The sequence below is a fragment of the Patagioenas fasciata genome, chromosome 4 (assembly GCF_037038585.1).
Source record: "Patagioenas fasciata isolate bPatFas1 chromosome 4, bPatFas1.hap1, whole genome shotgun sequence".
NCBI lineage: Eukaryota > Metazoa > Chordata > Aves > Columbiformes > Columbidae > Patagioenas > Patagioenas fasciata.
This window is the reverse complement of record NC_092523.1, coordinates 1,075,337-1,096,980: the sequence shown is the minus strand read 5'-3', so window position 1 is coordinate 1,096,980 and position 21,644 is coordinate 1,075,337. Positions and strand designations below refer to the sequence as shown.

The 21,644-nt window shown below is 63.2% G+C and overlaps 1 protein-coding gene across 2 annotated transcripts; it reads left to right on the top strand.

Annotated features, from left to right (window-relative positions):
* Nucleotides 1–3,134: 3,134 nt before the first annotated feature.
* On the top strand, nucleotides 3,135–21,214 carry TEX261 (testis expressed 261). 2 transcript variants are annotated; one of them, XM_071808411.1, is made up of 7 exons: nucleotides 3,135–3,422; nucleotides 4,156–4,380; nucleotides 16,883–16,962; nucleotides 17,297–17,450; nucleotides 18,857–18,924; nucleotides 19,943–20,045; nucleotides 20,692–21,214. In XM_071808411.1, exons 1-7 carry the CDS (start codon nucleotides 3,232–3,234, stop codon nucleotides 21,152–21,154), a joined length of 1,284 nt encoding a protein of 427 aa, XP_071664512.1. In that variant the 5' UTR covers nucleotides 3,135–3,231; the 3' UTR covers nucleotides 21,155–21,214. The 2 variants fall into 2 exon arrangements, with proteins under 2 accessions (XP_071664512.1, XP_065693034.1); XM_065836962.2 differs by lacking the exons at nucleotides 3,135–3,422; nucleotides 4,156–4,380 and adding an exon at nucleotides 15,772–15,930 and having other exon boundaries at nucleotides 20,692–20,953.
* Nucleotides 21,215–21,644: the final 430 nt, after the last annotated feature.

Below are 21,644 nucleotides of genomic sequence, written 5' to 3'. Positions count from 1 at the left end.
CCGCTCAGCGCCGCTGCGGGATGGGGATTTGGGGGGGACGGATGTTGGAAAGCAAAGATGTGATCAGGTTTGCCGATGACAGTAAACTGGGAGCAGTGGTGACACTGGAGGCTGTGCTGCCATCCAGAGACCTGGACAGGCTGGAGAGTTTGGCAGGGAAACATTTAACGAAATAGAACAAGGGCAAGTGTAGAGTTTTGCATCTGGGCAGGAACAACCCCAGGTTCCAGTGTAAGCTGGGAACAATCTTTTGGAGAGCAGCGTGGGGGAAAGGGAGCTGGGGGTCCTTGGGACAACAGGGTGACCATGAGCCAGCACTGGGCCCTTGTGGCCAGGAAGCCAATGGTACCTGGGGTGGGTTAGAAGGGGGTGGTCAGTAGGTCAGAGAGGTTCTCCTGCCCCTCTGCTCTGCCCTGGGAAGACCACCCCTGGAATATTGTGTCCAGTTGTGGCCCCTCAGCTCCAGAAGGACAGGGAACTGCTGGAGAGAGTCCAGCGCAGCCACCAAGATGCTGAAGGGAGTGGAGCATCTCCCGTGTGAGGAAAGGCTGAGGGAGCTGGGGCTCTGGAGCTGGAGAAGAGGAGACTGAGGGGGGACTCATTCCTGGGGATCAATATGGAAAGGGGCAGCGTCAGGAGGATGGAGCCAGGCTCTTCTGGGTGACAAGGGACAATGGGTGCAAACTGGAACACAGGAGGTTCCACTGAAAGATGAGAAGAAACTTGTTCCTGGTGAGGGTGTCAGGGCCTGGCCCAGGCTGCCCAGGGAGGTTGTGGAGTCTCCTTCTCTGCAGACATTCAAACCCGCCTGGACCCCTTCCTGTGGAACCTCAGCTGGGTGTTCCTGCTCCATGGGGGGATTGCACTGGATGAGCTTTGGGGTCCGTTCCAACCCCTGACACTCTGGGGTTCTGTGAAAGCAAAGACGTGGGAAAGCAAGACGTGCGGTTCCAGCCACCTGGATGATAGAGGAAGATCAACACTAACGTGACCGTCTGGATGGTCAAAGCAGCAATAGTGCTGACATAGTTAGATCACCGGGAGCGGACACCGCTGCCCTCATCAGGGCATCGCTAACGAGCGGCTGTCAGCTCCATCGGCCGACGGACGCAGGGGGTGGCAGCTGAGCACCCCCCCGGGCACCGCGGCCCCTTCTGCGGGTGACAGCGGGTGACAGACACTGTGCCCTGCTGCCACCTCTGCACCGGCGGCTGAGATGGGGGAGATGGATGGAGGAGGTGGGGGGGATGGAGGGGCAGATGGACGGACGGACGGACAGACGGATGGATGGATGGATGGATGGATGGATGGATGGATGGATGGATGGATGGAAGGATAGATGGATGGATGGACGGATGGATTGACAGACAGACAGATGGATGGATGGATGGACGGATGGAAGGATGGATGGATGGATGGATGGATGGATGGATGGATGGATGGATTGACAGACAGATGGATGGATGGATGGATGGATGGATTGACAGACAGATGGATGGATGGATGGATGGATGGACGGATGGATGGATGGATGGATGGATGGATGGACGGACAGATGGATGGATGGATGCATGGATGGATGGACGGATGGATGGATGGATGGATTGACAGACAGATGGATGGATGGATGGATGGATGGATGGATGGATGAACGGACGGATGGATTGATGGATGGATGGATGGATGGATGGATGGATGGATGGATGGACGGATGGATTGACAGACAGATGGATGGATGGATGGATGGATGGATGGATGGATGGATGGACGGATGGATGGATGGACGGATGGATGGATGGATGGATGGATTGACAGACAGATGGATGGATGGATGGATGGACAGATGGACGGACAGATGGACGGATGGACGGACGGATGGACAGACGGATGGATGGATGGGCGGATGGATGGATGGATGGATGGATGGATTGAGAGACAGATGGATGGATGGACAGATGGATGGATGGACGGATGGAGAAGACAGGTAGAAGGATGAAAAGCATGGGTGGGAGGAAGGAAGGAGGGAGGGAAGGAGCAGATGGAGGGGCAGACAGGGGCCGGTGCATGGACGGAGGGATGGACAGAGCGATGGAGAAGATGGAAGTGCAGACGGATGGGGAGGGCGGTGGTGGAGCTGGAGAGGATGGAGAGCGAGATGGCTGAGCAGGTGGATGGAGGGAGTGAGAAGATGGAAGAGGCAGAGGGGCAGATGGATGAAGAGGATGGATGGATAGATGGACGGATGGATGGGACAGAAGGGCAGAGAGATGTAAAGGATGGCGAGGCGGGTGGAGAGGTGGGTGGCTGAGCAGATGGCGGCTGGATGAAGATCAGATTGGAAAGAGGAGGCGGGGGCAGACGGGGCGGCAGGGGGAGGCGAGGAGGGGCTGTCACGAGATGGGATGGGATGGCAGGACAGTGACTGTGGGCAGGGGCCGGTCCCAGCCTGCAGGATGCACCAGGTCACCCCACGAGCAGCCCGGCAGTGTCACTGCTGCCGGGGGTGCTGGGACAGGGACACCAGCGGAGCAGCCGGTGAGGGACGGGGTCAGGGCCCCCCTGCTGGCTCAGCCCTTCTGGGGCGCCCCCAAACCCTGGGGCACAGGCTGAGACATGGGCTGGGGGTGCCCCATGTCCCCAGGGTGCTGCAGAGGGTCCCGGTGGATGGGGACCATGGTCACCCCCTCTGCGTGGCTCAGGGGACAAAGGCACCTGGGGGACACCCGCATCCTTCCCCAGCATTTTGCAGGGTGGGAATCCTGGGGGGGCTGCAGCTGGGACCCCCCAAGGCCAACACCAGGTGCAGGGAGCACCGTGGGCACAGGGCAGCCCCCCAAAAATCCCCGGCTGCCCCAAAGACGGGGGGAGCGGAGCGGCAGGGGAAGGGGAAGGGTTAATGTGCCGTGAGTGTGTGTGAGCAGCCCCTGAGCCCACCGCCCTCGCCCTCGTGCCCTCATTAAGTGCGGTGGCACCAAGCTGTCTGGGGACAGGGACAGGGGACAGGGGACAGGGGACAGGGACCCGCTGCCTTTGTCTCAACTTGTGGCAAAGTTTGAGCGGAGCCGGCGGCGGCTGCTGAGGGGCCGGGAGCTGTGGGGTGAGTCCGTGGGGTGAGTCCGTGGGGTGAGTCCGTGGGGCTGTGGCAGGTGTCCCCTGAGGCCCGTGGGATGGGACAGCGACGTCCCCACGCGGGCTGGATGTCACCCTCGGTGCCAGGGACACGATGGGGTGATGCTGGGAGCATCTCGCCCAGGGATGGGGACAGGAGACCAGCGGTCCCCAGGACCTCCAAGCTGTCCCCAAGCCTGTCCCCCCCCAGCGGCGGTGACTCCCCCATCTCGGCTCCAACCAGAGCGAGAGGTGGCACCAGCCACGCCAAACCCGGGCGAGTGGGAGGCGCGCGGGCTCATCACCAGCTTGGGGTAAGATACGGCCATTTGGGGGCTGTGGGTAAACAGGCGGCAAATCCCCCCCGGTTCCTCCACTGCTCCCCTCTGCATTCCCCAGAAATGGGGTGCGGGAGCTGGGAATTCCCCAGGGGTCCCCCGGGCACCCCTGGGTGGCTCCGGCCCCGAAGCCGCCGTGGGTCCTGGGCGAGTGTGGGGAGGACGAGGGAGGACATCAGGACAGAAAGAGGACATCGGCACATGGGGACGTGGGCTGAGCCCCGCTTCATTAGGTCGGGCTGAGTCCCGCTTTGTTAGGTCGCCCCAGCCCCGCTTGGTCAGCCCGAGCACCCCGGGGTGCCCTGCGGGACCCACCTGGCGAGGCAGAGGAGGGACAGACGCGGGAGGAAGGCCCCGCCGCGGCGCTTTCATTCGGCTCTGCCGCCCGTGGCACAGCGCGGCAGCACCCGGCTTGGGGGGCTGGGAGATATTGGGGGTCCAAATCCGTCCTGCTGCCGGGGGGCTCGGGAAGGGGCCGTGGTGGTGGGCGGGGGAAGGAGCCATCACCAGGTCCATCCCAGGGACACCCCGTAGGGAGGAAGAGTCTGGTGAGCAGCAAAAGGGGGCTCGGGGCGGCGGTGGGATGGGGCTGGCGGCTGCGGAGGGGCTGGATGCTGCCCCATGGCCGGGTGGCCTTCGGGGACAGATTTGGGGTGACCTGGGAGCGGCCACCCGAGCAGCCGTCCCCTCGAACCCGTCCCCGTCCCAGCGCGGTGGCACCGGGGCGGTGGAGCATCCCGGTTGGGTCGGCACAGCTCACGGCCACCGCTGTGCCACCGGCACCGGGAGCAGCGGGACAACGAGAGCCCTGGGAGGGCAGGACCACGGGCGCCTGGGCGACACGGGCTCTGTTCGTCTGCCCTTCCTCACGCCCGGCGTCTTCCTCCGGCTCCAGAACCCCTTTGTGTTTCCAGAGACTGCGCCTGTGCAGTAGGTACCGTATTGTTCTGCTGCCCATTCCCATAGCATCCGTCTGTCTGGCGCTCCATCTACCCATCCATCCCTTCATCCATCCGCCCATCCTTCCATCCATCCCTCCATCCATCCCTCCACCTATCCCTCCACCTATCCCTCCATATGTCCCTCCATATATCCATCCATCCATCCATCCATCCATCCATCCTTCCATCCATCCCTCCATCCATGCCTCCATCCATCCATCTATCCCTCCATCTATCCCTCCATCTATCCATCCATCCATCCATCCATCCATCCATCCATCCATCCCTCCATCCATCCATCCATCCATCCTTCCATGTGTCCATCCATCCATCCATCCATCCATCCATCCATCCATCCATCCACCTATCCCTCCACCTATCCCTCCATCCATCCGTCCATCCATCCGTCCATCCATCCATTCATCTGTCCATCCATCCACCCCTCCACCCCTCCATCCATCCCCCTGTCCATCCTCGCATCCATCCATCTACTCCTCCATGCATCCATCTGTCCCTCCCTCCACCCCTCCATCCCTCCATCCACCCCATTTGGGGGCTGCAGGGGTGGTTTGTCCCCAGTCCTGCGGGAGGACAGCACGACGGTCACCGGCTGGTCCCCGGCACCACCGGCCAGTGAGGTGGCATTTGTGCTCCAAGCCTGACATTGGCGGAGGGGACACGGAGGTGATATCTGGAAGGGCATGGGGAGGTGGTGAGGCACGGGGAGATGGCATGGGGGGCACAGAGAGGTGACATGGGGACCATGGGGAAGGCAGCACCAGGGACCGAGCTCAGGTCACTGTGGGGTCACGGTGCTGGGGACACCCGGAGGGTCCCGCTGGAGCTCAGGGTGGCTCCTGTGTCACCAGCTGCATGGGGGGGGCTGCAGCATGGTTTTGGGGGGGCAGCAACTCCGAGGGTCTGGGCCGAGCATGGGGCTGGTCCCTATAGACCTTTCACTGGGGGATGTCACCCGTGTCACCCCCAGAGCCACCTGCCTGCCCATGCTGCCCTGTGCACCATGGGGACAGGGATGGGGACACGGATAGGGACAGAGATGGGGACAGGGATGGGGACAGGGACGGCTCCTGGCCCCCCCGGCCCTCCAACCTCCCTATCCTGAGCACGCACCCCCCGCGCCAAGCGGTTTTGCCGAGTCAGCACTTCCCAGTTCCCCCCGGCTCAGCCCCGGGTGAGGATCCCGGTGTTGGGGGGGTCCCGGTGCTGGGGGGGTTCCCGGTGCTGGGGGGGCCGGGCCCTCGGAGGCAGAGCCGGGGGGCGCAGGGGGCGGCCGGGCTGCCGGCGCCGCTCATCAGCGCTGATCTGTGCACCGCTAATTGATATTATTGCAGGGCGGGGCCGGAGAAGGGGAGCGGGGGGAGGGGGGGACACAGGATCCCCCAGCACAAGGACACCCCGAGGCCACCCCCCCACTTTTCTGCAGCATTTCCCGTCCCGTGCCTCAGTTTCCCCACTTGTGTGCACACGCGTGGCCATGCCCACGCGGGGGGGCGGTGTGTGCTCACCCGTGGGGCCGCCTACGTGTGCGACGGGTGCGGGAGTGACCCCGTCCCCCGTGTCCCCCCGTGTCCCCCCCACGCGTGGGTGCCCGCGGCACAGGCACACGCCTGACCTAGTTCTCTCCCGCGCCGGCAGCCGGGGGGGCCGGGGGCTGAAAACGAGTTAATAGAGCGGCGGGGGGGATTTGTTCCGCCTGACAGGAGCGGATTTACAGCTGGTGGCGTCACCCAGCCGGTGTCACCGCGCTGCCACCCCCGGTCCCGCGGTGCCACCGGAGGGACACGCACCTGCACCCACGGGTGGCCGTGGGGCTGTGCTGGGCACGCCCCGGGAGCCCACGGAGGGGCGAGGTCTTGGGGTGCAGGGGGTGTCCCCCGATGGGTGCAGCGCCCGGGGTGCCCACGCTGTATTACCCACCCGGGAATCCCCCCCACCCCTGTGGGGACCCCGGCGTGTGTCCCGGGGGGGATTTGGGGGTCAGCCCGGGAGAGCAGAGCCCACAGGCGATGCCACCTCTGCCCCGCCCCGCTTTGTGTCCCCAGGGGCGCAGGGGACCCGGTGACGCTGCGGGTGGCGTCAGGGGCCTCTAAGCCCCGCCTGGGCCGGCGCTAAGCGGGATCAGGGGCTCAGGCAGATCCCGGCCTCGCTAATCCCCGGCTGACACAGCCCGAGCCCCCGGCCCCCCCGGGACCCCCCGCCCGGGCACCCAGGGGCTGCCCCCGAGGCTGGGACCCAGGGGTTCGGGGGTCCCTGGGGCGCTGCTGTTGTGTGGGTGCTGACGCTATGGGGGGGCAGTGGGGTGCAGTGTGTGTACACCCCCCTGGACACCAGCATCCCCCGCGCTGTGCGGGTCACCCCTGGGCGCTGGGTGACCCCCGCACCCCTCACCCCCGGGGGGACAAGGGGACCCGAGGCAGAGCATGCGGGTGACAATGTCCTGGTGCCATGTCCCTGCACTGAGGGACACCAGCCCCAGAGCCACGTCCCAGGCTCGGCAGTGTCACCCGTGGGGTGTCCCGGGTGTCCTGCGGAGGTGTCACCCCGGGAAGTCCCCGCTGTGTCCCCACCAGCTGGGAAACTAGAGGGCAGTCCAGGCTTGGGAGAGCCGGGCTGGGCAGCAGAGGCTGCACCCCCAAACAGGGGACATGGGACCCCCAAACCCTCAACCAGGGGACATAGGACCCCCAAACCCTCACCAAGGGGAGATGAGACCCTCGAACTCCCACCCAAAGGAGATGGGACCCCTGAATCCCCACCCAGGGGACACGGGACCCCCAAAGTCCTGCCGAGGAGACATGGGACCCCCAAACCCCTGACAAGGGGAGATGGGACCCCAGGTCCAGGGGAGCACCCCAGACCTAGATGGGAGCCCCAGGGCCTCCCCCAGAGCCAGGGGTGAACCCCAAATCTGGACGGGCACCCCAAGGCCAGGGAAGTAACCAAAGCCACAGATTTTTTCACCATGGGGCAGCGGGGAGCCAGGGCCATGAGGGGGCTCCCCCACACCCCAACAGGCACCTGAGCATCCCGGGGCACCCAGCACCCCACAGCACACAGCTGGGGGGTCCCGGGGCACCTCTGCAGCCCTGCTGGGCTTCAACCACCCCCCTGAGGAGCTGCGTGGGCTGGGGACCTCGGTGGCATCGCATGGGGCCAGTGTGGGGCAGGGGTATGGGGGGACCTCTTGTACCAACCCATGGGAACACGCTGGGCTGCCCTACAACCCCATGGGGATGTGCGGGGCTCCTCTGCCACCCCATGGGGACATGGTGGGCTCCCCTACAACCCCACGGGGACACATTTGGCTCCTGCACCACCCCATGAGGACATGGTGGCCTAAGACCCCATGGGGACACACTGGGCTGCCCCACAGCCCCACAGGACACATTGGGCTCCGGTACCACCCCATAGGGACCACCTCACTGGGCTGCCCTACAACCCCATGGGGACACATTGGGCTCCTGTACCACCTCTTGGGGACACATTAGGTTCTCTTAAGACCCCATGGGGACACACTGGACTGCCCTAGAACCCCATGGGGACACATTGAGCTCCAGTACCACCCCATGGGGACACATTGAGCTCTGGTACCACCTCATGGGGACACACTAGGTTCTCCTAAGACTCCATGAGGACACACTGGGCTGCTCTAGAACCCCATGAGGACACACTGGGCTCCGGTACCACCCCATGGGCACACACTGAGTTGCCTTACAACCCCACGGGGACACATTGGGCTACCGTGCCACTCCATGGGGACATGCTGGCCTGCTGTACCGCCCCATAGTGACATGCTGGGCTACCGCACCACTCCATGGGGACACTCTGGGCTCCTGTACCACCCCATGGGCACACACTGGGTTGCCCTACAACCCCATGGGGACACACTGGGCTCTGGTACCATTCCATGGGGACAGGCTGGGCCCAGCTGGGTTGCACTGGAGTAACACTGGGACACGGCAGCAGGCCCCTGGGCGGCTGGGGGGGGGGGTACATCCCAGTGGCACCTGTAGCCCCACACCTCCCCTTTCCCGCTGGGGCCCCCGTCACCCCCAGCTCTCCCCAGCTGAAGCGGAGGGACGGGGGCGCCCCCAGCCCGGGGTGTCCCCAGCGCCGAGCAGGCTGCGGGGCTCACCCGGCCGGGTCCCCAGCCGCGGTGCATTCACGGTTCGGGGAGCACATCACGGCTGAGGGGAGGTGACAGCAGAACCTTTCCCGGAACAAACTGGAATATAGTATCAGGCAGGGCTGACCGGAGCGCGACCCCCCGCCCAACACGGAGCAAATTAGCGGAGACCGAAATAGCCGGGGCCGCGGCGCAGCGCCCGGCGCTCCGGGCTGTCAGCCCGCATCAGCGCGGCCGAACGGAACGGAGCGGAACGGAGCGAGCGCGGCGCGGCGGGGCGGGGCGGGGGGGCGCGCAGCTGCTGCCCCTGCCGCCTGCTGCGCCCCACGGGGCCGGGCGGGGGGCGGGGGTGGGGAACGCGCGTCTGTGGGGATGTGCGGGGCTTGGGGGGCAAAATTGTATCCACGGGGATGTGTGGGGCTTGGGGGGGGCAAAATTGTATCCATGGGGATGCGTGGGGCTTTGGGGGGGCAAAATTGCATCCATGGGGATGTGCGGGGATTGGGGTCAAAATTGCATCCATGGGGATGTGCGGGGCTTGGGGTCAAAATTGCATCCATGGGGATGTGCGGGGCTTTGGGGAGGCAAAATTGCATCCATGGGGAATGTGCGGGGCTTGGGGTCAAAATTGCATCCATGGGGATGTGCGGGGCTTTGGGGAGGCAAAATTGCATCCATGGGGAATGTGTGGGGCTTGGGGGTCAAAATTACATCCATGGGGATGTGCGGGGCTTAGGGGGGGCAAAATTGCATCCGTGCGGATGTGCGGGGCTTGGGAGGGGGTGGGGGAAAAGATGTGTGCGTGGGGATGGGGGGCTGAGAAAGGTCCATCTGTGGGGATGTGTGGGGTTCGGGCGTCAAATCCCCACCCAGGAGGATGCTAAAGGCTTAGGGGGGGCAGAACCCCGTGTGTGGGGATGTGTGGGGCTGGAAGGGGGAGGCAAAACCCCAAGCAGGGGCGGGGGTGGGATGAGCACCCCCAGCCCACGGGGGTGCGCAGGCTGGGGGGTGACAGGCGGGATCCATGGGGCAACCCCCACCCTGCTCCATGAGGATGCAGAGGGGCTGGGGGGAGTGAGAAACCCGGGGGTGCCCGGGGGGGGCGCGGGGGCAGGAATTGGGATGCGGGCGGTGGGGGAGATGCGAGGCGCGGGGGAGAGAAGCAGAAAACAGCTCTGTCAGATACATGGAGAGCTCGAACGGGGAAGAGCAGGAGGCGGGCGCGCCGCTCCCGGGGTGCGCTCGCACATTACTCGTGCCCCGGTGCCCGGCCGCGGCGGGGGCGCTCCCAGCGGCGGGGCCGCTCCCGGCGGGGCGCGGACACGGACCGCGCGGCCATTTTGTTGCTGGGTTGAATTGGAGAGAAATAAGGGAAAAAAGAAAATAGAAATAAAAGGGGAGAAAAAACCAACCCGACAGCAGGCGCAGCGCAGCCCCGCAGCCGCCGGGGGACGTGCCCGCCCCCGCTGCAGCACGGGAGGGTCCCAAACCCCCGGTGGGGTCCCCAGGGTCCCTCCAGGACTGATCCTGCCCCCTGGTCCCCAGGACGGGACTGAGCCCCGGTGTGCTGGTGTTCCCCCTGTGCTAGTGTCCCCGTTGTGTTGGTGTCCCCGCTCTGCTCGTGTCCCCCTGTGCTCGTGTCCCCGTTGTGCTGGTGTCCCCGCTCTGCTCGTGTCCCCGCTGTGCTGATGTCCCCGTTGTGCTGGTGGCCCCACTGTGCTGGTGGCCCCCTGTGCTGGTGTCCCCCTGTGCTGGTGTCCCCTCTCTGCTCGTGTCCCCATTGTGCTGGTGTCCTCGCAGCTGCGGGCGCTGCCACAGGACACGGGCGATCCCTGTGGGGTGGGGAGGGGATGATGGGGGGTTCTGATCGGGGGTCCCCCCAGGGCACGTGGTGTGGGGGCTGCGGGGGGTGCGGAGTGCCCTGCTTGGGTGCCTGGGGTGCCCGGGGTGCTTGGGGTGCTCAGGGTACCCAGTGTGCCGAGGGTACCTGGGGTGCTTGCGGTTTCCAGGATACTCAAGACGCCTGGGGTACCTTGGGGTGCTCAGGGTCCCCAAGGTGATGGGCTGCTTGGAATGCTCAGGGTGCTAAGGATGCCTGGGGTGCCTGGAGTTCTCAGGATACCCAGGATGCTCAAGGATGTTTAGAGTGCTCAGGGTGCTTGGGATGCTCAGGGTACCCGGGGTGCCAAGGATGCCTGGGGTGCTCGGGGTGCTCAGGATGCTCTGGGTCCCCGGGGTTCTCAGGGAGTTCTTGGAGTGTTCAGAGTCCCAAGAGTTCTTGGAGTGCTTGGGGTTCCCGGGGTTCTCGAGGTGCTCAGGGTCCCCAGAGTTCTTGGGGTGCTCGGGGTTCTCGGGGTGCCCCGCACCCAGGCAGTGGCTGATGCTCCCAGCAGTCGCACATCTGGGTGCAAAGGCCAAAATCATCCCCAAGCCCCCCTGGCTCTCGCAGCTGCTTCCAGCCCCGAGCTGGGGGCTCCCGCTCCAGCCCGAGCAGCCCCGGGAGCGGAAAGGGGGAAAAACGGGGATTTGAAGGGAAATGGGAAACCTTGGGGCGGGGGGACACGGGGAGGCCCAGGTAGGCCCCGCACCACCGGCGGGACCCCCTAAATCCGGGCCGTCCCCCCTCCGATGAGCTTCCAGCAGCTTCCAGCCGCCGTTTGTGAGCAGCTGCTGCCAGAACCGCTGTGAAAACGGGCGATTTCCAGCAAACCCCAGGCTGGGAAAACCACGTATTTTGCACTAGAAAACGCTCAACATTGCGGCTGCTTTGGGGGGGCCCTGCTCGATGCGGGGAGCAGGTGCCTTGCACCCCGGACCCCCCGGGTCTGCAGGTGCCTGCCCCAGCCCAGCCCCCCGCAGAGCCCCCCGCTCTGCTGCTGCTCGGTGCCCTCTTGGGGGTGCCCGGGGCAGACCCCGGGCTGGGGGGGCCGGGCTGGAGCCCCCGGGGTCAGCGCTCAGTCCCGGAGCCCCCTGCTCAGCGGCGGGACCGGGGGCGTTAACAGCGGGGTGACCGTCACAGCAGCGCGGGGAGGGGGCCTGGCCTCGGCACCCCCTGTGCACACACACCCCGTGTGCACACCCCCCATGCACACAACCCCCATGCACACACACCCCGTGTGCACACCCCCCATGCACACACTCCCCATGCACACAGCCCCCGTGTGCACACCCCCCATGCACACACTCCCCATGCACACACCCCCCGTGTGCACACCCCCCATGCACACACTCCCCATGCACACAGCCCCCGTGTGCACACCCCCCATGCACACACTCCCCATGCACACAGCCCCCGTGTGCACACCCCCCATGCACACACTCCCCATGCACACACCCCCCGTGTGCACACCCCCCATGCACACACTCCCCATGCACACAGCCCCCGTGCACACACCCCCCATGCACACACTCCCCATGCACACACCCCCCGTGTGCACAGCCCCCATGCACACACCCCCCATGCACACACTCCTAGTGCACATACCCCCCGTGTGCACACAGCCCCCGTGCACACACCCCCCATGCACACACTCCCCATGCACACACCCCCCGTGTGCACATCCCCCATGCACACACCCCCCCATGCACACACTCCCCATGCACACACCCCCCGTGTGCACACCCCCCATGCACACCCCCCGTGCATACACTCCCCATGCACACACCCCTCTTGCACACACACCCCATGCACACCCCCATGCACACACACCCCCATGCACACACCCCCCCGTGCAGACAACCCCCATGCACACAGCCCCCGTGCACACACCCCCCATGCACACCCCCCATGCACACCCCCCATGCACACACCCCCCCATGCACACACCCCCCCATGCACACACCCCCCACGCACACGCCCCGTGTGCACACCCCTCCAGGCCCCCCCATGCATGCAGACCCCATGCAGCTCCACCCGCCCCACGCACTCTGCACACACACCCCCGTGCACATACACCCCGAGCACCCCCCCATGAATATACATCCACAGCCCCTCCATGCACCCCCCATGCATATAAACCCCACGCACACCCCCCCCCATGCACACAGCCCCTGTGCACACACACCCCCATGTATATAAACCCCATGCACCCCCCCACGATCCCCGGAGCCTCAGAGAGGTTGGGGGGGCCGAGGGGCAGCGCGGCAGCAGCGGCTGGGGGATGGGGGGAGCCCCGGGGGGGCAAGGACAACAGGGGGTGCAGGGGGATACACGGGGGGGCAGGAGACTGGTGGGGGGGCAAGGAGAAGGCAGGGGGTGCAGGGGATGCAGCGGGGTTCAGGGGGTGCAGGGGGGTGCAAGGGGAAGACACCAGGATGCAAAGGGGGTGCGGGGGGGTGCAGAAGGGTGCAGGGGGGTACAAGGGGAAGGCAGGGGGTGTAGGGGGGTGCAGGGGGTGCAGGGGGGTGTAGGGGATGCAGGGGGGTTCAAAGGGGTGTCGAAGGGTGCAAGGGGAAGGGAGGAGGATGTAGGGGGTGCAAGGGGAAGGCAGGGGGTGCGGGGGTGTTCAGAGGGGTTCAGGGGGTGCAAGGGGAAGACAGGGGGTGCAGGGGGGCGGTCGGCACGTGCTAAAGGTGCCCCAAATGTGCAGCCCCGGGCAGCGGGTGTGACCTGGGCACGGGGTGACACGGGCGGGTCAAAGGGCTCTTCTGCCCCCCCTGCCCCCTGGGCAGCCCCGCGGAGGGACCAGCGGCTCTGAGTGGGGGACACCAGCTCTGCCCCCCACCCGGGGCCGTGCAGGGGGGTGCACGTGTGACAGGTCCTGCCTGCCACCTCGTCACTGAGCCCCCCCGCCTGCAGTGAGCACCCCAAAATGAGCACCCAGAACCTAGCACCGAGCACCCCAACGCCCCCCAAATGAGCACCCAGCACCGAGCACCCCAGCGCCCCCCAAATGAACACCCAGCACCGAGCACCTCAGCACCCCCAAAATGAGCACCCCTGCACCCAGCAGTGAGCACCCCAGCACCCCCAAAATGAGCACCCCTGCACCCAGCAGCGAGGGGCTCCACAGCAGCACCCCAAAATCCTCCCCGCAGCGGTTGCTCCCCCGGGGATCCCGCCGGGATTTGGGGATTCCACGGGTGCCCCGCAGGGCTGGGGGGTCCCAGGCACCCCGGGTGGGGGGAAAGGAGGGAGCGACTCCAGTGAGAGCCTTGAGTGCACAGCCCAGTACAGCCCAGTGCAGCCCAGCGACACCCAGTGCAGATCAGTGCCCCCCCAGTGCAACCCAGTGACACCCAGTGCAGATCAGTGCCCCTCCCAGTGCAGCCCAGTGACACCCAGTGCAGATCTGTGCCAGCCCAGTGCAGCCCAGAGCCAGACCAGTACCAGCCCAGTGCAGTCCAGTGCATTCCAGTGCATCCCAGTACAGCCCAGTGCAGATCAGTGCCCAACCAGTACCAACCCAGTATAGCTCAGTGTATCCCAGTACAACTCCGTGCAGCCCAGTGTATCCCAATGCAGCCCAGTGCATTCCAGTGCAGCCCAGAGCCAGACCAGTACCAGGCCAGTACAGTCCAGTGCATTCCAGAGCATCCCAGAGCAGCCCAGTTCACCCCAGTACAGCTCAGTTCATCCCAGTGCAGCTCAGTTCATCCCAGTACAGCCCAGCGTATCCCAGTGCAGCCCAGTGCATCCCAGTACAGCTGCAGGGGAGGGAAGAGGCTGAGGGTCCCCCCGGGGGATCCCCGAGTTTTGGGGGTGGGAGGGGTCGGTCCCAGACACAGGGGTCCCCGTGTGGGTGCAAGGATCCCTATATGGGCGCAGGGGGTCCCTATATGGATGGAGGGTCCCCAGATAGGTGACAGGGATCCCATATGGGTGCTGGGGTCCCAGCGCAGGGTCCCTGGGTAGGTGTAGGGGTCCCTATATGGATGGAGGGTCCCTATATGGGGTACCTGGTGTCCCCACGTCCCTTCTGGGTCCAAATAGCGGTTGTGGGGTCCTTATAGGGGTTGCGGGGTCCCTATGGGGATGCAAGGGCTCCTATACAGGTGAATGGAGAATCTATATGGGTGCTGAGGTCCCCATGTGAGCTGCAGTGGGGGCTCTATATGGGTGCGGAGTCTCTATACATCATCAGGGGTCCCTATACATCGTCGGGGTTCCCTACGGGTGCAGAGGGGTCCCTACGGGTGCAGAGGGGTCCCTATGGGTGCGGGGGGGGCTGTAGGACTGGACACAGCATCCCCATATAGGTACAGAGGTTCCCTAAACACACACGAAGGGGGGTTCTATGTGGTTTTGGGGTTCCCTATACAGGTTTGGGGAAGTTCCCTGCACAGTTTGGGGGGTGCGCATGCAGTTTGGGGTCCCTGTATGATCTGGGGTGTCCCTGTATGGTATGGGGGGATCCTTGTATGGTTCAGAGCCCTGTACAGTTTGGGGGGGGGGTCCATACGGTTTGGGGGTGTCCCTGTGCATTTTGGGGTCCCCTCGAAGTTCAGGGTCCCTGTACAATTGGGGGGGGGGGGAGGGGGCTGTGTGTTTTGGGGTCTCTGTACAATTTGGGGAGTCTCCGTGTGTTTTGGGGTGCCCCTGCTTTTATGAGTCCCTGTACAATTTCGAGGGACCCCCTGCAGTTGGGGGGCCCTCTACAATTTTGGGGCTCCCTGTACAACTTTGGGGGTCTCTGTTCATTTCGGGGTCCGCATACAATTTTGGGGGTCCCAGTGTGTTTCGGGGCACCCACGTGGTTTGGGGTCCCTGTACAATTTTGGGGGTGCCAGTGTGTTTGGGGGTTGCCACCCACAGTTCAAAGTCCCTGCAGTATTTTGGGCTCCCTGTGTGTTTCGAGGTCCTTGTACAATTTCGGGGGTCCCTGTTCATTTCAGGCTCCCTGTACAACTTTGGGGATCCCTCTACAACTTTGGGGGTCCCTCTACGAATTTTTGTGTCCCTCTGCGTTTCGGAGCGCCCCTTCTGTTGGTGTCCCTGTACAATTTTGGGGTTTCCTGTGCATTTTTGGGGTCCCCGCGCATTTCGGGGTCCTCCTGTGGTTGAGGGTCCCTGTACAACTTTAGGAGTCCCTGTACGACTTTTTGGGTCCTTCTGTTTTTCGGGGCACCCCTTCTGTTTGGTGTCCCTGCACAATTTCGGGCTCCCCGCGCGTTTCGGGGTCCCCCCGCCGCTCGCCGCCGCCACTGCAGCAGGAGCCCGCCCGGCCTGCAGGGGTCGCTGTGGCGCCGGCTGGCGGCGGCCGGGCCGGGCCGGGCCGTGTCTCTCTTGTTCCGGCGCCGCGTGTTCAGCGCCGCGGCCGCAGCGGGAGCGGGTCCCGGAGCCGGAGCGACGGGACCCGGAGCGGCGGGACCCGGCCCGGCCCCGCCATGTGGTTCATCTACGTCCTGAGCTGGCTGTCCCTGCTCATCCAGGTGGCTTTTGTCACCCTGGCCATCGGTGAGCCCGCCGCCGGGGGGGCGGGACCCGCGGGGGGTAGGCCCGGCTGCAGGCCCGGCCCCGGGCTGTCGCGATGTGTCGTGTGTGGAGCAGGGGAGGGGGCGGCCTGGGCTCCCGCTGGGACGGGGCTCGGGGCCTGGCCGGGTTGTGCGGGGGCAGCTGGGTGCTCCTCGGGTCGCCCCGGAGGCCTCTGAGGCCTCGGAGTTTGGGGGGGTCCCGTGGGTGCCCCAGCGATTGGGGTGTCCCATGGGCGCCCATCAGGCTCCTGAGGTCCTGGGGGTGCCCCAGGGTTTGAGGGAGTCCTGTGGGTTTCTCGCTGACGGGGGGGTCTCATGAGTGCTCACCAGGCCCCTGAGATCCTGGGAGTGCCTCAGAGTTTGGGGGGGTCCTATGGGTACCTCAGCCATGTGGGGGGCTCCGCTGGGTGCCCACAAGTGCCCTGAGGTCCTGTGGGTGCCCCAGAGTTTGGGGGAGCCCTGTGAGTGCCCTAGTGATTGGGGGGGTCCCATGGGTGCTCATCAGGCTCCTTAGGTCCTGTGGGTGCCCTGGAGTTTGAGGGGGATGGGGCTACGGGTGCCCCAGAGCTGGAGGGAGCCCTGGGGGTGTTCCAGTGATTGGGGGTGTCCCATGGCTGCCCACCAAGCCCCTGAGGCCCCGTGGGTGCCCCACAGTTTGGGGGAGCCCTGTGGGTGTCCCAGCCATTGTGGGGGGTCTCATGGGTGCCCACCAGGCCCCTGAGGTCCCATGGAAGACACAGAATTTGGGGGAGTCCCGTGGGTGCCCACCAGGTCTTTACAAAGACCCCAGGATTTGGGGGTCTCTGGGTGCCCCAGAGAGTTGTGGGGCAGGGGGGTCACCCTGCCCCGTGGCCCCTCCCGCTCTGGCTGAGCGCGGACCCCACGGCGGTGCCGGTGTTTGTCACCGTGGGGCTGAGCGGGCGTTTCTCCCGCAGCGGCCGGACTGTACTACCTGGCGGAGCTGATCGAGGAGTACACGGTTGTCACCAGGAGGATCATCAAATACATGATCTGGGTAAGTCCCTGGGCTCGCCCAAACCCCCCGCCTGGGGCTGGCACAGCGGCTGTGACGTGGGACATCGGCTCTGGACCAGGGGACGAGTGCTCGGCAGCTCCTGTTCCCCCAGCTCAAGGAGGGAGGTTGGCTTCGATCAGCACCTCGCTTCACTAGGGACCTGGTGACACCTCCACCCCTGCCTGGGGAAACTGAGGCATGGGAGCCGCAGCGGGAGGGCGGGATTCCTGTTTGGGGTGTTTCCGAGGGGCCGCTGCTGGGTGGGAGGTGGGGGGATGCAGAGGATTCCTGCCCATGCTGCCGCCCCCCAGTTCAGCCCGGTTCTCTCTTCCAGTTCTCCTCGGCCGTGCTGGTCGGTCTCTACCTCTTCGAGCACTTTCCCGGTTTCATGGTGGGCGTGGGGCTCTTCACCAACCTGGTTTACTTCGGTTTGCTCCAGACCTTCCCCTTCATCGTCCTCACCTCCTCCAACTTCATCCTGTCCTGCGGTGAGCGGGGGCGGGAAGGGCAGAAAACCTCGTGTCCCCCTCCCCGCGTGGACTCTGGGCGGCGGGAGAGGTTCGGGTGTTGCTGTCACAGCCTCCGTGGCTTTCGGGAGGACTTTGAGCTTTGGCTGTTACCTTTTAGTGGGTGTGGGAAGCGCCGATTTCCCTGGGCTCCCCTGGTTCACCCTCCAGACGGTTCCGCTCCAAAATCACTTGGGAAATGATATTCTGGCTGTTTTAGGCGTTTGCTGGTTGTGGGGAGGAGCAGGAGGGATTTGCCGCAAACTAAAAACCCCTGTGTGTAATTCCAGCCCGATGCTACGCGTGTCATCGTGTGCATCCGATGTTTAGCGAAAGAAAAGCTTTGAGACAAACACCTGCGATTAATATAGAAGTTAATCGGGCTTGCTGGAGAAAGTCGGCTTAGAAAAGTGCATTGCTGAGTTTAAACCGTGGATTCTTATTTCTTTATATTTTCTTTATATTTTAATCCCCGTTTGCACCTCTCCTGTGGTGTTTGCCGGCCTCATCCGTGGCCGGGCAGCCTGGCGCAGGCGGGGTTGATGGCCCAAATAATGTGGTTTTTGGTCGAGTGTTTTCGTCGCGCTGAGATTTGCCGAATCTCCCGCACGTCTCGGTGTCCCGTGCGCAGGTCCCACCGCACATCCCTGCTCCCGGTGATTCGCACTGACACCTTAAGTAGTGAACAGGCAGAGTTTCCTGTCCTGGAGTCCTAATGCATATTTCAGGGCGCTGTCTGTATGACAGAAATACCTTTGCTCCTCGGAGCGTTCGGGCAGGCGGGATTTTATACGAAAACATGGAAATCGGGTGTAGCTGGCAGATGGGGAGCTGTGTTTTCTGGCTGAGCTGGGCTCTCATCTGGATTTCCAGTGACGTTTTTGGGCTGGAGGGGACGATAAAGCCGCGTTTTGTGTCGGCGCTGTCTCCTGCCGCCTCAGCACCTCAATTCAAAGGCGCAAAGGAGCTCAAATTCCTGCTTCTTAAGAGCAAAACGGTGTTTTTTGCCGCCCAGGACGGTGTTAACCTGTCTTGGTGTTAGCCTGGCTCTGTTTGCAGATGGAGAAGGAGCTTCACCACGCAGCAGCTGTGGGGAACACAGCGGGGTTTGCTGCTTCTCTGGGTGTCACCCTGGGTGCTCCGTGGGGACACCAGCGGGACCAGGGACACACCGGGGAGGAGCAAATAAGCACCGGGCCGGGGGGACCTGCCCGCTCGCACCTTTTCTCTCTAAATAACTGAAACTATTTGATCAGCGGTGATGTTATTGCGGGTGGCGGGGAAGGGGCTGCTCCTCGCGGGGTGGGGGTCCCCTCTGGGGCTCTCAGAACCCGCCGAGGGGCTTTTTCCCGGGCTGGCGACTGACTTTCCGTGTTCTCCCTTGGCAGTGCTGGTTATATTCAACCACTACTTGGCGTTCCAGTACTTCGCCGAGGAATATTACGTGTTCTCCGAGGTGAGGGAGCGTTGGGAAGGCGTCGAGCTGCGTTCTTCCAGCCACACGGAGCTGCTGTGGGGAAGGGGACGAGCAAAATCACATTTAAAGACGCACCGAGGATACTTTTCACAGCTGCGGGTTCTTTTCCCTGGCGTGGAGCAGCTGAAGGGCGGGAGAAATACAGAATCTGAAGCACAGATTTTATTTTCTGAACGACCCAGAACTAGACGCTAATATTACTTTGATTGCCTGTTTACGAGCGAACCACAAATCACTTCCCTTTTGGAATGATTGCTTCTCATCATTTCTGTGTCTCTCTCTGTTGTGTCACCATCCTTGCACCCACTGAGGGTCCTGGGTCACAAAGGCGCTCGTTTGAGCCCAGGAGCAGCTGCCGCTTAGTGCACATTTTAAAAACAGAAAAACCCCACCAAAACAGAACCCCCAGCCGCCTTTTAGTGCGATTTACCGCTCTGCAGGGGTTTTGTGCCCCAGGAGGCCGCTCCAGCAGCACCCCCGGCAGCAGCCAGCCCGGTCTCGCCTCTTCCTTTTAGTGCCTGGAAGGTGTAAAGAGGGTTTAATTAGTCGTAACGTCACAGCTAATTACCTGTTTGTTTAATTGTGCTTGTTAAAATCTAGGTTTTGGGAGCTGTAAAGGTTTTTGGGCGCCTCAAGCAGGAGCAAGGGCTTTCCCTGCACACCCTGTGCTTCCGCAGGGCTCCTGGGTGAATTTTATCCCCTTTTTGGCTCTGCAGGTTGCTGCTGGCTCTATAATCATATAAATAATGTAAATAGTGTGGCCAGCAGGCCCGGGGGTCAGGCTCTGCTCCCAGGAACCAGCGCCAGGAGCAGAGGAAACGGCCTCAAGCTGCACCAGGGGAGGTTGAGGTTGGATCTGGGAACAATTTTGTTGAAAAGCCGTGGAGATGAGGTTCATGGGGACATGGGACAGGGACAGGGGTGGGTTGTGCTCGCACTCAATGAGCATGAGGGGCTTTTCCAACCAAGCCGATGGTGATTGTTGCTGTGCCCGCAGGTTCTCGCCTACTTCACGTTCTGCCTGTGGTTGATTCCGTTTGCGTTCTTCGTGTCGCTGTCGGCGGGGGAGAACGTGCTGCCCTCCACCGTGCAGCCCGGAGGTGAGCGCTGCTCCCTGCCCCCGCGAGCCCCCAAAACCGCGCGGGAAAGGGGCTTTGCGAGGCACGGGGGAGCTCGGGATTTGGGCTCATGGATCGCACAGGTGCCTTTCAAAGCAGCTTCATCCTTCCAAATCATTAATGTACCGGAGCGGTTTATCTCCTGGACGTTTTCTAGATACCTGGAAAGCGTTAAAAGGTCATGCATGGTCAAAATCAACTCCATAAAAGCCCATTTTGTTTCACAGCTCTACAAAAGTGCAGTGATTTAAAAATAATAGAATGGTAAGAGGCTCCTAGAGCAAAGAGATAGATAGTGTTCTCATGAAACGAGGTGGGAGTAGACGATTTGAAGATTTCCAAGACATACTATGCTAACAAAAAAAAAAGGAAGGTGACTCTGAAGTACCTTTTTTGCACAATGTGAGTGTTAAGTTAAGCAGGGAAGGTCCATTGTGCCTCTGCAAAGAGAGATGGACGAGTTACCGACCGCTCTCCGCAGTGATTCCTTCAGATTTCCTGCTTCTCGGTGGAAATTCCCACACAAAACCCCTTACGAAAGCATCACATTTCATACAGACACTGCGTCCCGGGGCTCCCGTGGCCGTTGACGAGTTTGTGTTTAATTATCCTTCCCTCCTCCCCGCAGACGACGTCGTCTCCAACTACTTCACCAAGGGGAAGCGCGGCAAGCGCTCCGGCATCCTCCTCATCTTCTCCTTCATCAAGGAGGCCATCCTGCCCAGCCGGCAGAAGATCTACTGAGCCCGGCGGCGCGGAGGGAGCGGGACAGACCCAAATTGTGCTGGGGGGCGTCCCCAGCACCCCCGGAACCTCCGCCATGGCTTCGGAAAGGATTTCACCCGGATCATACAAACCGGGCAGCGACCGGAGGCGTCGGCAGCGCCGGACGGACGCACGGGGCGGGTTTGTGGCTTTACATGGACCCCCGGGACCGCGCCAGGAGGATTTTGGCTCCAGCCGAGCGCGAGCAGGGTCCGGTGCCCCGGTGCTGCCCCCCGCCCGGGAAGGCAGCGGGGGTTGAAGCCGGAGCGTGCGCCCGGTGTGGTTTTGGGGGACTGTTCCCTTGGCGCGGCCGCAGACGCGCCTGACGTTTAACTGCGGCTCACACAAAGCCATTCATTAAAAACAAACAAAAATGGCGTAAAATATCCAAACTGTCCAGCTCCCGCGTGTTCCCGCCGGGAGGGCAGCGCGGGGAGCGGACCTGGCAGGACTCGCCGCTGCGTTCTCCTTGATTTTAATGTTGGAAATAGCCGTTTTTGCCTGGTTTTGCCGGAGCGGCCGGGATGCTGCGGCTGAGCGAGTCGCCTCAGTTTCCCTCGGTGTTCCCGCCGTTCCTAAAGCGATAAAAACAGATGGTTGTACTGAGGAGGGGCTGAACCCCTAGTTCTTACTCCTTGTAAGGATAGAACCCCTTTTTTTCCCCCCTTTTTTGCTTTGTCGTTGGTCACCTTCAGATCTCTGGTGTGAGCCAGGAGCTGGCGCGGGGCTGTCCCGGCTTGGCTGCGCCATTTCCCGGTTCGGGGAGGCTCTTTGAGGAATTCCTGAGGAAAGCGGCTGGTTTTTCTCTCCGGTGGG